The sequence below is a fragment of the Asparagus officinalis genome, chromosome 6, assembly GCF_001876935.1.
Source record: "Asparagus officinalis chromosome 6, Aspof.V1, whole genome shotgun sequence".
Classification (NCBI taxonomy): Eukaryota; Viridiplantae; Streptophyta; class Magnoliopsida; order Asparagales; family Asparagaceae; genus Asparagus; species Asparagus officinalis.
Genome location: NC_033799.1, coordinates 34,128,229 through 34,144,851, shown reverse-complemented (window position 1 = coordinate 34,144,851; position 16,623 = coordinate 34,128,229). Strand labels below are relative to the sequence as shown.

Sequence of the window (16,623 nt, the reverse complement as noted above, 5' to 3'; positions counted from 1 at the left end):
CTCCTAGAGATTTGGCTAGTTTTTACATTGTTTAATGACAAGGGCGGAGCTAACATATAGAGGACGGTGTTAAATGACACCATATATCGTAAATCATACAATTAAAGAAGCTATGTGAACTTGTGAAACAAAGTGAACACTCCAAATTATTTTAATAGTGAGTAGTAACCTATTAATTTTTAATGGGCCAAACCTAAAAATAAAAGTGAGTCTAGACCCATTAAAAAAATGTACTCGATCAGTGGTATTTCAAATAAGGATATTATGCAACAATTTCAAAAAAGTAAAAACACTTGCAGGTCAATTCTAATGGTATTAGTTAAATATCTTTTTTGAATCTCATCAAAGTTCTTGACTATATTAAAAATGATAAATTAGCTATATGTGTTTTTCATATAGTGACACCATACTTGTAAATTTCTAGCTCCGCGAATGACCTACTTAGCAACTTTGATCATCTAAATATTAAAACACACATTAACGTAGAAAAGCTATCATCAACATTTGAACCCCACGCTCCCCTTAGAAAAAGAAATACTCCAGACCAATCGTTCCCTCAATATAAAAACAGAAGTTGTCATTAACATCAATTAATTCAAAGTTTAGATTTTAAAATGCATATGGACATCGAAAAAGTTGAACGTATATATGCATGGGGGCAGTGTCCCAGTTAGCATATTTATTTTTCAAATTGAATTAGCAGCTAGAAAATTAATAAACTGATGGATCATTTAATTAGAATTCAGGTGATCAGTTCGAAGATACATCCATGTACAAAGTTTTACTAAGGTATAATTAATATTTCTTGATATTTTCTTATTTATGACCATATATATGTAGCCCAGACTTGAAACCAAAGTTTAGTTAACCTATTCCCTCTCTTTCCCGCCATTCTTAGCCACCCCTCCAACTCACGCAAGGTACGTATACCCCCTTTTATCCCCCTCCAAGTCACACAAACACGGCCACATATATGGCATATCAAATCCAATATTCCAAACCACAGAGAGCATATTAATTTGCCCAAACAATTAATGGAGTCTGTAGGCTCAAACTCTCCTCCAGCAACCTCCGACCGGCCGATCATCGACCGCCTTGTCCCGCGTTGAGCCACGCGCGTCGCCCTGCTCCACCGCTCCGACCCTACCTTCTACGTCCTCGGAGCCACGCCAACGTCTACGCGGTAACCGTCTCCCCCAACCCCGACGTGCAACGTGCCCGGACCGCACGTCCCCGTGCAAACACATCCTCTTCGTCTCTCTCCGCGTACTCAGCCTCCCCTACGACGACCCTGCCTCCTCCGCCGCCACGCTCCGCCATTCAGACGTGTCCCCGACTGCTGTCAGCACCAACGCTAGCGGGTTGCGCGGCGGGGGCCCAGGGCGTGGCAAAGGTTCCAACGAGGGCATACGACGGCGTTAAGAAGCGGAGAAAAATTTGAGGAGGAGGAGGAAGGCAGGGGAGGGGCAGAGATATGTCCGGTGGCTTGGAGGAGATGGAGGAGCGAGGAGGGGATAGCGACCGTGCGCGACGTGCGGGATCCGTGCACGCGGGAGTGCTTGTAAAGTGGAGGAGGAGCAGGGGGAGGAGGCGGCGAGCTGCGTGGTTTGCCGGGCGAGTGGAGGGAGAGGGGGAAGGTGGAGAGGTACTTGAATTTGGCGGGTACGTCGGGGAGGAGGGGGAGAGAGGGGGTGGGGGTTTGTGCGAGATAAGAGAAGAGGAGGAGGGTGGAGATTTGTGTGCGCGCGCCCATGGTTTATACGTGTTAGATCGATAGTAGGATGTGTTTGTGTGTTTAAGATTTGGAGTTTGGATTCATGTCAACGCTAATTCTATAGCTTTGTGTACTGGTTTTCATAAAATAAAAACGGAAATTTCTGCGTATAATAGCGCCTCAAAACCGTGGTCAGAAATTAGTTGTAGATGAAGCTATTGTACCGGAGAAAATTGCATAAAATTTGTCTCGGTGTGGATTTCCTCTGGGCTTTGATTTGACCAACAAAACGGTTTGGGTCTTTCTATGAAAACCATCTTTTAGAGCAGGTCGAGTAGATAATAATGATATAGGAAGAAATTTTTTTTTATATATACGTAAGCCATCTTTTAAGTTGGGTTTAGTTTTCAAGCAATCGCTTTTTGTCAAATTCTGCTCAATTAATATCTTAAGTTAATTTAGTTTTTCAATCAACGAGTGTCAAACACGTGCATTTAATATGAATATTCTGGACATTTGTAACATTAATTGAGTAGAATTTGACTAAAAATGATTGATTGAAAGCTAAAGCTGCTTATAAGAAGGTTTACGCATGCATAAAAACATTTCAAAGTTGGTTTCTATAATGAAAACCTCCGAAAGGATTTGGTAAAGATGGAGAGGTAGAAGAATGTCGACCCAATCCGCCCATCATTTTCCATTCACACATAAAATTTCTATCCGTAATTCATGTGAAGATCTAGTAACTCAGAGCAGCATCACGGTCAACAAATAAAACAATCAAAGACAACAGTTAAACACCACGAATACAATTACTAAAAAAATCACATAAATCCAGAATATAACATAAATAGGAAACCAATCAATAAACAAGATCGACATAATCAAAACAAGTTCCAAATTTCCCAGCAATCAGAACAAGCTGAAGCAATTAATGGCTGAAGCCCACTGCAACCCACCAAGCTCCGAAGCCAACCGCAGTCACGGCCGACAAAACCGAGCACGAGGCCACCGAGGCCGAGCTCGAATCTGGCGACGGCGTTGGAACCAGCGGCAAGCCGGCGACCTCGACCATCAGCCTCTGCCCTTTCTCACAGTGCTCGACATCACCACTCACAAAGTAGTAGAACCCTAGCTTATCAAGAACTATCACTGTGCTCCCATCCTTCAGCGTTGGAGTTTTGCTCGTCTCGTTGCAGTGGTAGTAGCCTCTCTTGCTTACTTTCGCAACTGAATCATTGTGATAATCAAACACTGTAAACAGAAGAGGGGAAAAAAACATAAAATCACATGTTATCCGCAAGTATATATAGAAAACTACCATAAACTTCAAAATCAACAGATCAAATATTACGAATATATGGTGCTACCTAGCTACACAGTTTTATGCCTAAATAATTGAATTTGGATCCTCTCCACTACAAAAAAGTAGTGGAGAGATCACTACTTTTAATCTCAATCATTGATTACTTAGTAGACGGTTATGATGCAATCTAAATCTAACACTCACCATACCCCGTGTATTGCACAAATTCCTATTTGCACTCAAAGAAAAATCACAACCACCAACTAGATAATCAATGGTGACCATGTTATTGGAAGGATCTAAATAAGACCAAAAACTTATTTAAATAAGACCAAAAATGTTCGAAAGCGACCATGTTTTCCCTAATGACAGTTAGACATGAGGCATGGTTTAATGAAAGAGGAGGAATACATGCACGACATGGTGACTTACCAATTGAATCGCCCACGATGAACTTGATCTTGCTTGCCCATGTCTCATAAAAGTCAGGGTCATTATCAGCGGGAACTCGCCAACCATCACCGTCGCCAACCTTGTACTCATTCTTAGCTCCGGCGATGACAGCCAGGTTTGCAGCAAGGAGGAGAAGGCACAGGATCAAAGAAGAAGAAGACATCCCCATTGCTCTCTTTGGATTAATACTTAGTAACGACGAGGTTTCCAGAGTTTGGGGGTTCTGAAAGCTCTCAGGTTACGTACTAAAGAAAGAAGAGGCTGCGTGATATAAGGACAGAGGCAAAGCGGGGCGGTTATTGTTAGTTTTTGAAGTGAGGGAGTGGAGAACGTGGGGGTAAGTTCTACAGTTACAAACAGAGAATGGCCTCCGCAAAGGGGAAAAATGGTGATCCATGGAGTTATCTGGATGCAGTTTTACGGAAAATGGTGAGCACCAAAATGCTCGAGTCGGTATTATGAAGGAAAATTTTGAAGTTAAGGAACGAGATGAACCTGTCACCTGTCCACCATGGAACCGTTAAGGTCAACTGTACTCTCAGGGGGACAAAAAAACTTGAACGACATAGTATAAATCGATAGTCATCTTTAATGATACCTCCCAACTTCGATGGACTGAAAAAATATATTTGATTCTCACCCAAGTATATCAGAATTTGCTGGAGATTTGGAAAGTTATCATATTATAAGTATAACTGGGGAGCTTTGGCGCCTGCAAAGGAAAAGGAATCATTAGAGAGAGCAGTTAATACGTATGATAATAAGCAGAACTTCTGACCAGTGCTTAAACTTTAGATAGCATTCATATATGATTCCGTTATGCTTTGTACACCGGTTGATACATTCATTGTTCACAAAATATCATTCAGACGTTCAATTTTTTTTGTTTAGCATTAGACGTGCCTAGAGTCTCTGATATGCATAATAGGATATATCAAATTCTAGAACACATAAACAGGAGTATTCAACATGAACTTATCAGGTAACATAGTTCTTGAATATCTGAGTCCGTGCGATACAAGTCTTCATCCTCCTTCAAAGTATTGGTGCTACATAATGTCAGCAAAGTCAGAGGGATTTTGTCTCGGTCTAAGGAAGACTGAGAAATGCTACGTCGTCATGCAGATATACCTTTTTATGTGTCTGTGCTCAGGCGTACGTGAGCATTTATGTTATGTATGCAGTGTACGTATTTATGTACGTACGTACGTACTTATGCATGTACGTATCTATATATGTATGTGTGTATCAATATATGTACGTCAAGGTGACTGTCCAGTCTGACACTTTATGGGCAAGTTATTTTTCTGTTAATAAGTTGGATAAACCCCATTACACATAAATGCAACGGAAACCCCGCTATAAACATATTGGTTGTGTGCCTAGCTCCAACCAATGGCATTCGCTATTGTCAGCAAGGGCTCCAACCTTACCTAGGCTGAATTAGTAAATTATCTTCGATACTGGCTGTATAAGGATTTCAACCCTATTAGCTTCTTTTTTGCTATCATTTTGTATCATGCATGTTTAGCCTTTGTGCAGGAAAGACGTACTCACCACTTTGACATTCACAGGTATCATCACTATGAATAAATCATATTGGAACCCTATAAGTAATTACTGCTGTTTGCACGCTGCACCAAAGTTACAATTTTATCAATTTTCCTAATAAAAACTTATATGACAGTAAGAATCCGGTATGAAATATGTAGAATGCATATTGGTAGAAGCATAACATTTCGAGTGCACAAGGTAACCGTTATACCCGGAGAGAAAAGGACATCAAAACTCCTTGAGGGGCTGCATTTTGTTGAAGGAAAAACCAGATGATCATTGTTAAACAAAGTGAGGTCCAGCTGTGAACGGAATCGATCTGAGGCAAATTTAATCGAGCCATAAGTCTTCCATTCAACCTGCGGAATAAAAAAGTAAAATGCATTCGTGAAGCAAAATAAGCCTGGGTTTTTATGAGAATCAAAGCCCATTTAATAATTCAAACCTCGTCACGTTCTCAATATAGCCGGAATAAGTAAGTTCATTGGAATAAACATCTAGGCCATGAAGATTTGCTAAAGCTTCAATCTGAGTGATGGACTAAGATACAATTCTTCTAAAGCAACCTGTAATCCTGCCGTGAAAGTCAAACGGTTGCTCTGCAAACTTAGGGCCAGTTTGGTGTTCATCGAGCTTATAAAAGCAACTTATGTAAGCTGTTAAAAATAGTTATTTGGTAATCAAATATAAAAATTTGCTTTTAAAAAAGTTAAAGGTGTTTGATAGAACTGTGGTTGGTTAATGACAATCATTGTTAAAAGATAAAAGGTATATATGATATATAAACTAAAAAAGCAGAATCTGCTTTTAATAGCATGCTCAGATTGCTTCTAAGAGCACCCCTTTAAAAAACAAGAAAGCTTCAATAAGTAAGCTAAAAAAATTTCACCAAACATCATTATTGATGCTTATTGAAAAAATAAGCAGAAGTGCCCTAAAAAGGCAATACCAAATTGACCTTAATTTTTCTGATACCACTCACATCACACAAGTTTACAGCCTAAACTCTTGCAAACTTGTCCAGGTTTGCACGTTCTTCACAATCTGAAATTAGACAAAGTAGGCAAAATAGAACAAAGAATCAATAGAATAAGAATGGGCAAGTCAGCTTGCATTACCGCCTTCATCAATAATCTGTTTAAACCAAGTTCAAGAATCTGCAGTAGTTGCCAGTGCTCGAGTTTTTCCATCTCTGGAGTATCAATGTCAGATACGGAGCAAACTTTGGGGTATTTAAGTGCAAAAAGCCTTCAAAATATGAAAATCTTACTTAATCAGCTCAGAATTCACATCTTTTGAACTCAATACAAATATTTAACAGCTCGAAACATAAATTATACAAAGCATAAACCCCGACAATTTCTTCTCAATCGATTAAGATCCCGCGTTAACTTCTGCTCTACATCAATAGCACTTTATTATATCTGCACCCATTGGAAGAAAAGAATTTTGGCATAGCTTCCTTCAAAAACTAATAATCCTTCCGTCATTATATCTTCAACTCGCTGGAAACTTTATAATACTGGATCTATTGCTTGCCTAGATGTCAGCCAACAAGAGAGAACCTTTGGATCACTATATAGGGCCCGGTCCACTGTATACTTTCTTCCTACTCACAACCCAAACATCAAGTCCATGACTCTGGACACAACCGACTTTACCGGAGAAGCAACAGCTCCAGTTGAACGATGCCCACCACCATCTTTAACCAAGGGCACTGAGCTCAGGGTTGAAGATCTCTTTGATGCAGACTGTGAGGGTAAAGAACCCATGAAACCTCCATTGGAGTTGATGCTGACCTTCTCGTTCAAGTATTGACGTTGGCTTGGATCTACAGGCTTCACACCGATTATGAGAACGCTGTTTAGTTGTGCACCATTCTTTGCTAAAGCCTTCTGAGCATCATACCGGTTCTGCATATCAGAGAATTATAAGGATGAAACAATAGCAGTAGAGACAGTGCGGCTTGACGTTTATATACAAGTCTAAATTGATGCATGTTGATTACTCGGTTACAAGTCAGTGCAACCTAGCATATAACAAAAATAAGGATTTTTGGTACACACCCCTGAACTACTGAAAATCTCACAAACAACATTAACGGATAGAATAATAAGATTGAATTATGACAAGTCAAAGTTTGTTCTAGAAAACGTTAAATGAAGTGTGTTATGTGGAAGAGCAAGACACAACGATCAGGTCACATTTTAAGACTTCTAAGTTCATATGCGCATGAGATTTTAGAATAGTTCTGCATGAGATGTTACAATAGTTCAGGGAGTTTAGTGGAATTTTGAAAGTTGAGGTTCTCTGTTTTATAACGTTCAGGGGCTTATAAAATGTAATCAAAAGTTAATGTTGGAGTTGCGGAAGCTAGATGGGCAATTGATTTTAGTTTTTGTAGGATTGAGAATGGAGGAAGTAGAAGGGAAAATGAGAAGAGGCTAAGAACTTGAAGTAACTTTGTATGAATTGCTTAAGGCTTGATTACAAAGCTTACATTCAAGGCCTATTTATAGGTTCACAAGGAATTCTCTAGAATGCTTAGATTTTGCATGATACATCAAGTTTTTAGAGAATTTTATATAATTCTATTTTCTACATACATTCATGCTTAATATATCTAGTTCCTAGATTATTCTAGACATTTCTAGTTTACATGCTTTTTACAAATATTCTAGAGTTTTCTAGAATTACAAATTATCTTCTAACAGTTAACTCAAACTTGGAAAATTTTAGTGATATTGTCTCTGCTTGCCCTGTTTTTGGGCAGTGTTGGGGTTAAGATGGGGCTGGGGGAATTTCAGTGACGTTGTGTCCAGAGACAACTATCAGCTAGTAGCAATCTGCTTCATTTTTTTCCTATCACACCCCTTTTGCACAAAATACATACTAAAAAATGGGTATTACATATGTAAGAAGTGATGCTCATCACCGGTCTCTGAGGACTGGAGAAGTCCTAAGATTATGCAACAGAAAATTGTGGTGCTCCATTCTTAAATTCAGGTTTCCTTCCAAAGAATCTCTAGAATCAATATTAAAGGGTGGTGCATAGACATAAAATTTTAGTTGAGGTATAGTTAAACTGTTAAAAGTAATTAGGACAAAAAAAAACTCCAGTAACCTTAATGCTTTATATCAAAGAGAAGAAGGCTTAAGTGAAATTATAATACCTGATAGAGAATGTGCATCCAGTTAGCATCTCTTGGACCAGGGACATGTTTCAATATTACACCACATTTCTCAAACTCACGAAGCACCAGATTGGTGTCCCCAGGGGAGAAACTGAAAGGAAAGGATAATAAAAAGTGGCATTAGAATTGGAAGAAAGAAATTCAACTGACATGCTAGCACAATGGGCAGATTGGATAGTTGCCAACAGACAAACAGTAACCTGACAGTGAGAATATTATGATAAAAATAACAATGTTATTTTGATGGATCAAGGTATCACGACTGTAAGGACATGTGCAGACTCAGAAGCCAAGTTTTGGAAAACTTCAAACATACATATACAATCTACAACAGCAAGATATATGCAGTAATATACACATGTTTAGCGGTTTCAGAAAATACGAATGCAATATAGCAACAAAGCCATGTATGCAATTGGACAATTTTCCATGTCGAATTCCTAGTTTTCATGTGAAAATAAAATGCTCTCTACACTAAGTTATAAATCTAATCAACAAGATAAATGTCTATAATTAACCAAGGATCTTCTCCATTTATTTCCACATAAATACATTTGTCACGAACATTTTCACCTAGATAGCATGGATACGGGTGCGGACATGGACAAGGACGGTTACGGACATAGGACATGGCAAGTTTGTAAAATATAGGATACGGGGACACGGCTGTACACACACACATTAGATCAAATATTGAATTGAATTAAAAATCTTATAACATTTGCATGTATCAAGAATCAAGTTAAATCAAACTAAGAATAAGGCTTAAAAACAAAAGTTTAATCTTGATCACATGGATATTACAATGGGTATCTTTCAAATATGTAAGTAATAGGTTTCAGTTTTCGGGTTCAAATCCGATCGATTTTCTCTCCAAAGGAACTAGTTTAGGGTATAAATAAAAGGAAAATCGGGTTTTGATTTGAACCACAGTGTCCATGGCACACGAATAGGGGTGGCAATTCTGGCTCAATAACCCACCTGGATCCACCCAGTATGAGACCTACCTAAACCAACTCATTTAGCTAAATGGGTCCAATCGAGTAGGTAACTATTTTTGTATACATTAAATGGGCATTCGATGGGCGGGCCTTGACCCACCCATGACCTTACCTAACTGAAAACACCCAAAAATCTCTCTCGACTCTCTCCTCTCTCTACGATACTAATCCAAAATCTTAAAAATCTCGTCTCCCCTCTCTCTGTCATTCCTCCCTCCGAGCATCGATTCCTCTCTCCGAGAACCAACTCGTCTCTTTCCGGTGATCCTCGTTAAACCCAAAACCACTGAGCCCTAATTTCTCCAACGATCTCTCCGGCTCTTTGGATGGAGCACAAAGCCCTAATTTCTCCGATGATCTCTCCGGCTCTTTGGATAGAGCTATTGTTGGAAGTCTAGTAATTCATCTCTCAGATCTCGTTCTCGACGTCGATTTGCTTAGCTAAAACCTAGAGGGTATAAACCCTAACCTTTATTTCTAAATTCACAAGTTTACTTCCTTAATTATTGTGTTTGGCTGCAAATTGATGAATTTGGTAGTTCCTTATAATCTTCCATTTTCTTTTTGATGTTTCGAGCCCTAATTTCTCCGACGATCTCTCCGGCTCTTTGGATGGAGCTATTGCTAAAAGCCTAGTAATTCATCTCCCTGATCTTGTTCTCGATGTCGATTTGCTTGTATAAACCCTAACCTTTATTTCTAAATTCACAAGTTTACTTCTTTAATTATTGTTCTTGGTTGCAAATTGATGAATTTGGTAGTTCCTTAATCTTCTAATTTCCTTTTGATGTTTCGATCAAGTAAGCCCTCTTGAAAACTGTGAATCTTCCATATTTCAAGTAGTCGAATAACCATGAACACGCCTAAAAATTAACCTTCTTACAGGAGTAATTGACTATTTGATATATTTCTCAGAATCTATGGATAGAAGTTAACCTGGACTAATCAATGTTCATCTTTCTAATCAATAAGAATGAAAAAATTTGAGATTACAATTTGGGTGAGATTGCTTCAAAAAAATTATCTGCAAAGCAGTGGTAAATTTGCTTTAACATATAATTACCTTGACTTCACACTTGTATGAATCGCACATACAATTATCTTTTGAGTGAATTATGGGTAGGAGGCCAACTTAGCCAGGTGTTTTGATGAGTTTATGAGTGAGGCTAACTAGGAGGTTAATCCCTCTGAAAATAACAAGGAGGTTAATCTCTCTCATTTAGTAAGACAATTATTTTGACATTTGGAACAATAAGCATACACATTCCACACTCCGCTTCTCCTAAGGACCAAGCAACCCAGTAGAAATGGTATACAACTAGTTCGTTGAGTTTTTATGGACTAGTAGAGATGAACCACCTTTACTATTTAACTATTAGATTTGTTGAGTTCCTATGGTGCTCTTTTTGCTTTCTCATTATTTGAATCTCTACCAATATTTGATTTGATATTAACTTCTTGTTTTAGTTGTTATGTCTTTGAATGGATTTACTGCATGCAATGATGGTAGTGATAATAAAATTGCATCTAAACGTAAAAGAAGAGCAAAATCAAAACTTCGGGAGTTTTTTATTGAGTTGTCTACTAATAGTGATGGGAAAGCTAAAATTCAGTGCAAGAAATGTGACCAAGTTTATGTTAGTGATCATGGTACCACAAATATGTTGAGACATATTCATTCTTGCACAAAACGAGATATAGACGAGGCTGATTCGTCATGAAAAAAAATGTCATTAGATCAAGATAATTAAGGAGAAATGTTGGCTAGGGTAATTGCATTGCATGATTATCCATTCCGTTTTTAGAACATTGAGGGATCCGCGAGTTACATACATTTTTAAATCCTAAAGTCAAGCATATCTCGAGGAACACCACAAAAGCTGATTTGCTTAAGTTGTACAAGAAAGAGAGAAATTCTTAAACAAACTTTGAAGCTACTTCCTAAATCAGTCTAACTACAAACTTGTGGATCTCTTCAACCTCAGAGTACTGCATGTCTCTTATTGCACATTATATTGATGAGCAATGAATCTTGCAAAATAAAATATTAGCTTTCTCATGTTTCCCCATATAGTGAGCCAATTTTAGTAGAGAAACTATTTCATTTACTGAAGAAGTGGGGCATAGAAAACAGAATTTTCACCGTTACATTGGATAATGTGCCACATCATGATACTTTTATGAAAATTTTAAAAGACCATCTTATTTTAAAGGAGCATTTTGTCTCTAATGGTGAATTTTTGCATGTACAATGTTGTGCTCACATTTGAAATCTTGTTGTGCAAGATGGCTTAAAAATAATTAATAAATATTTATCCGAGTTTAGAGAACGCATTAAATATGTGAAGAATCCCTCTGGAAGGAAGAAAAAGTTTGTTGAGTGTATCGAACAAACTTGTTCAGTTAGTGCAAAGAAAATTCAACAAGATGTGTCCAATAGGTGGAATTCCATCTTTTTAATGTTGGAGAGTGTTTTACCTTTTCGTCGGGCATTTGAGCGATTGAAGGTAATCGATTTAAATTTTGCAGTTTGTCTATAAAATGAAGAATGGGTAAAGACTGAAAAATAGCATTTTTCTTGAAACCTTTTTATAAAGTGTCCACTTTTTTCTAGAAGTAAATACCCAACTTCTAACTTGTATTTTGGTGGAGTGTGGAAGATACAAAATTGCATAAAGAGAGGATGAGAAGTGAAGATGAAGACATAAAATCCAGGGTACAGGATTTGGAGAAAAAGCTTAACAAATACGGGAAGTGTTATAGCAAGATTTTGTCCTTTACAATCATCTTACACCCCTGTTATAAGGTGAAGTATGTAGGGTTTTGTTCTCAAAAAGTAGATTTTGGTTCTAATCATGTGGCGACTATCTTGGATAAGCTAAAGCTTCTTTACAAAGAATATGAAAGAGCATCAAATGATATATCCATGGTTGGTAATAGTTCAGAAAGAGGCCTTTGAAGATGTTCGTGATGATGAGATGTTTGAGTTTGAACAGTTTTAGAGTCAAATAGTTTCAGTTAGTAGGGACCAAGTCTGAATTAGAAGAGTATTTAGACGAAAAGATGGTTTGTTGGAAGAATAATGAGAATTTGAATGTTCTTAAATATTGAAAAGCAAAATCTGAGAAGCATCCTCAATTGTCCATGATGGCTCGTGATATACTCAGTATCCTTGTTACTTGATCTCTAAATTTGCTTTCAGCATAGTTAGTCGTGTGCTTAATAGGTATCACAATCGTCTTCTTCCAGAGAATGTCAAAGCTCAAATATGCATCGGTTTTTTATTAGATAAGATTCCTTGTAAGTTGCTTACTTTTTATTGTTGATTTTTTGTAAATTTATGGTGTACATGTTTGTCTTATATTAGATTAACATAGTTGGTGTACATGTTTGTGCTATATTAGTGTTATATTAGATTAACATAGTTGTTTCCCATGATCTAAATGGAGATTTGGCAGATATTGAAGGACATTTCTTAGTGTATGATTTTAGTAATATTCAGATTTTTTTTAATCGGAAGGCGAAATCTAGATGTTTATTTTCTTTGAGATATTTTCTCTCTTCCCTTTCTCTCTTGATGACATAGGTGGATGGAAAATGAACCTTAAAGGTACTAAAAGATCAGATAAAGGAGAGTGACCCGGAAGAATCCTAAGACTTTACAAGTCTAGAAGCTCTTTATTCTCTTCATGTTGATCCTAAAATGCTTTAAGTAATGAAAGGATCACACAAAAATATTTTGCCTAGAATATCATATTTTTCAGAATAACTCTACGCAATCCATATTTATATATATATATTTATTTGACTTTTATTTATTGCTTATGGCAGTGACTTATTTTATTTTTCAGGAAAGACAGGTCATTAGGCTTGTGGCAGCATTTGGATTCACTCATGGATGTTCATAACTCATAAGCTGAGATGGTAAGGGCTACCACTTCCCATACTGCATCTGGTTATTTATACTAGCAATAGTATTACCTTCAAAATCCCAGAGCTATGGAAGTTATTGGTTTAGCATAGATAATACAGAATCATAACTATATATCATGTGATATACACTCAATTTCCTTTTATGTGTTAAAAGTAGTCATCTATGCAACTCTTCTTCATGTTCTTATTATATACAAACTGGAAGTTTTCATTTTGTACTTAAAACAACCAATAAATATAACAATACAAACAAGTAAAAATATTCAACTCTTGATCATCAATCTAAAATTCAGAGACCATATCAATAGCAACAAAGAAAAGTCTCATATATGACTATACCCGACAAAAAATAAAAACTAAACCTATGAAATTAATAAACCAAAAATAAGTAAAAATAAGTAACTAACCTAAAGCTTTAGAGACAAATCCAGAGCATCCAATTGAGTTACACTACCCATGTGAACTTTTAAATCTGGTTGGTTATCTTAAGAAATTTATTGTGACCTATTCTTCAAAATAATAATAACAGCAATGATATAAACTACTATGGCGATTAATTCCTGATCTTCCTCGAGGATTTGAGTACTTAAAGTCTCCTCTTAGTAGCTAGAAATACCTTCGATACTGAACATATTGTACTTGAATATTGAGACTGCCCATTTCTTGATGCTAGTAGTGATTAGTTCATATTAAAGATTATGTCATTTTCTTACATCAATCTATTACTCATTCAAAGGTCTAAGGCTACTGGAAGTTGTTATAGTATTTGGAACTTCAGTGTGCTCTCAAAACCTGTATACTATTATCTATAGCTTTGTCATTTGAAACTTTATTGAGATTATCAACTTTGATTGTAGCATGTGAAAACCTTCATCGGTTAGCTTTTAATTGTTTTAGTGTGTTCTCAAAATCTATATACTGATGATAGAAATTGATGTATTGATTGATTGAAGGTTGTTTCTAATGGGGATTAAAAAGTGTGGTAAAGGAAAATGGAGGAACATGTCAAGGAATTTTGTAGTCACAAGAACTCCTACTCAAGTTGCTAGACATGCTCAAAAATACTTCATCAGGCAGCATGTTGTAGAACATGATGCTTCGAGTATTGATGAGCTGTTATTTTGCCTTCTATAATATAAATATTCTTTGGATCGGTCACTAATTATGCTGTCATTTACTCGTAAATGCATTGTGCATTTTAATACTTCAAGTCATCACAATGAAATCTATAGGACAATTGCTTTCTTTGTGCATAAGCTCCACTTAATAAGTTGAGGGAGGATAAATTTTCATAGTATATAACAAAGCTATTACATGACCAAAAGTTTACAGAAAACCCCTTGAAAAGTTTGCACAAACCCCCTAAATTTTGTAAAAAGTCTCCAAATGTTTGCAAAAAAACCCCAAAATTTTGCAGAAAACCATTAAAAGTTTGCAGAAAGCCCCTCAATAGTTTGTAGAAAAACCCTCTAGTTTGAAAAAAAATCGCCCTGAGTTTGCAGAAAGCCCACCTAATCTTCGCAAAAAGCCCCCAAAATTTGCAAGTATGCCCTCACATTTGCAAATAGACCCCTAAAACTTTATAAGAAGTGACTCATTTAGCAAATGCTAAATGGGTCATAAATGGGCAAGTGGGCATAAATGTGCCCACTCATTTATGACCCAAGCAAAACTCACCCCAAACTACCCAACAACCCTACACACAACATCCAAGATGTCGTATCCGAGTAATCTAGCTTTTCACAAATCCCATTACTCTTTTATTCTTTTATTTTACTTCATAGTGCATACTTTACCAGTTGAACGTATGACTTCATGAAAGAAAATTTATTCCCTCAAAGGCCTAACTTAAAATGAACTCTATTGGACACTTGCAAATCTACAATGCTATTATCTCTAATATTTGCATCAGATATTTATAATTTTATATCACAAAGGGTGTGTAAGACAAATGACAACTGGAGGTAATTATGGGATTTGAAGATTTCAGTTAAACTACAATTAAGGGTTAGCCTTATATTTCACTAATGTTGAAGCAAAATTAACAACTGTCTACTGTTAGCAGATCGGTGATAATGGTAACTGTAATCTAACTCTATATTTAATCCCCCTTAGCTTTGTGTGTCACATTTTTTGAATCCCCAAATTCCCTTTCACACTTGGGATAAACTATGGAAATGTCATCACACTGGGAAAATCAACAGAAAAAACCTTGCGCTTGTAAAATTCAACAAAAATAGCCTCACACTTGGAAAACTCCAAAAGAAAAAAGAAAAAAAAACACTAACAAATCACCCATTTTCGAATCAAGTGCACGTCGCGTGCACCGAGATACTACTGATATTATGTGGCAATTCTAAAAAACAACAAAAGAATCATATCAATTATCAAATTATTAATCCGCTTCTCTACACAAAAGACAACAAAGTTTTGCCCTATGAAAAGCCCTCATCATGAAACTGAGCTTATTGAAATCAGTAGTAGTAAAGACAGATAAGAAGGACTGAAATTGCCAACCAAAATAGTAGGTGGTTTGATGGAGTATGTGAAACAAATCATATTTCTAGCCTAATATTACTTAAATAAAGGATCTAATCCAAAACTGAAAAGCATTAGTTACCTAGTTAGAAGGTAATCAGTAGAACATTATCAATAAGTGAATCTATCATCAGCAACTAAGGCAACATATTGTGACATTGTCCTGTTGCTACAAAATAATAACACAAAAGGCAGAACGATATTGTTTGTATTATGTGTTTTGTAACGGCAATATACAACTTTGATAATAAAAATGTAAACTTTAGGAAGTAGCAACCCGAGCTCTTAACAATAGATGTTTAATTTTCAAGCATTAATCAGTAAAAGCAGAAATAAATCATCATACCCATAAACTGTAATCCACTCCTCCTCACCCAACATCCCGTCCCTCGTCAGGACCCCCTGGTTCGCCGGCGGGACCATAACCAACGCCGACGAAGATGTCACCACTCCATCCACCGGCGACCCCTTCTCCTCTCTCACCGGCGGGGCCCACCTTCCCCCACCCGCAACGCTCTTCTCCGCCGCCACGCCGCCACTCCTCTCCATCGCCGCCCTCGTCCTGATCGGCGAAGGGGTAGAGAAGTAATTTCGTGTCGGCGTCGGGGTTTTCGTCTCGGGCGATATCGGTACCTCATGGATGGCGGGTTCGGGGGAGAAATCGACGCGGTCTTCCAGGGTGAAGACCGGAGGCGGTGGAGGGTCATCGGAGGTGCTGCGGAGACGGCGAAGCGAGAGGATCTGTGGGCGGAGACTGGGGATGCAAGATCGCGGAAGAAGAGCGATCGGCGTTCTGGAGGCTTGGAGCTCGGGGTTCGATGGATTGTGGAGCTCATCTTTTGGGGTTAGGGTTAGGTTAGGGTTAGAGGGTTTGGGGTTAGATTTTAGAGGAAGGTGATGACTACCCCCAACCCCAGATGGAGTCGAGTT

General features: G+C 37.5%; 2 protein-coding genes across 2 annotated transcripts; both read right to left on the bottom strand.

Moving 5' to 3' along the window:
- LOC109844585 (stellacyanin-like) lies at nt 2,487-4,287 on the bottom strand. Its single transcript, XM_020413693.1, has 2 exons — nt 3,453-4,287; nt 2,487-2,968 (listed from the first exon to the last, which is right to left on the bottom strand). The coding sequence occupies exons 1-2, from the start codon at nt 3,640-3,642 to the stop codon at nt 2,646-2,648; spliced, it is 513 nt and encodes a 170-aa protein (XP_020269282.1). The 5' UTR covers nt 3,643-4,287; the 3' UTR covers nt 2,487-2,645.
- Nucleotides 6,277-16,407, bottom strand: LOC109844584 (nuclear pore complex protein NUP35-like). Its single transcript, XM_020413692.1, has 3 exons — nt 16,040-16,407; nt 8,201-8,312; nt 6,277-6,940 (listed from the first exon to the last, which is right to left on the bottom strand). Exons 1-3 carry the CDS (start codon nt 16,240-16,242, stop codon nt 6,641-6,643), a joined length of 615 nt encoding a protein of 204 aa, XP_020269281.1. The 5' UTR covers nt 16,243-16,407; the 3' UTR covers nt 6,277-6,640.

Bases quoted from the DNA above. Each gene is read 5' to 3' on its own strand.
- LOC109844584 (XM_020413692.1), bottom strand. From the start codon at position 16,242: ATGGAGAGGAGTGGCGGCGTGGCGGCGGAGAAGAGCGTTGCGGGTGGG. The intron at 8,313-16,039 runs GTATGATGATTT...CTTTCCTTTCAG, and splicing joins GAGTGGATTACAGTTTATGG to TTTCTCCCCTGGGGACACCA. The intron at 6,941-8,200 runs GTATTATAATTT...TCTGATATGCAG, and splicing joins GGATGCACATTCTCTATCAG to AACCGGTATGATGCTCAGAA.
- LOC109844585 (XM_020413693.1), bottom strand. From the start codon at position 3,642: ATGGGGATGTCTTCTTCTTCTTTGATCCTGTGCCTTCTCCTCCTTGCT. The intron at 2,969-3,452 runs GTAAGTCACCAT...TTCTGTTTACAG, and splicing joins CATCGTGGGCGATTCAATTG to TGTTTGATTATCACAATGAT.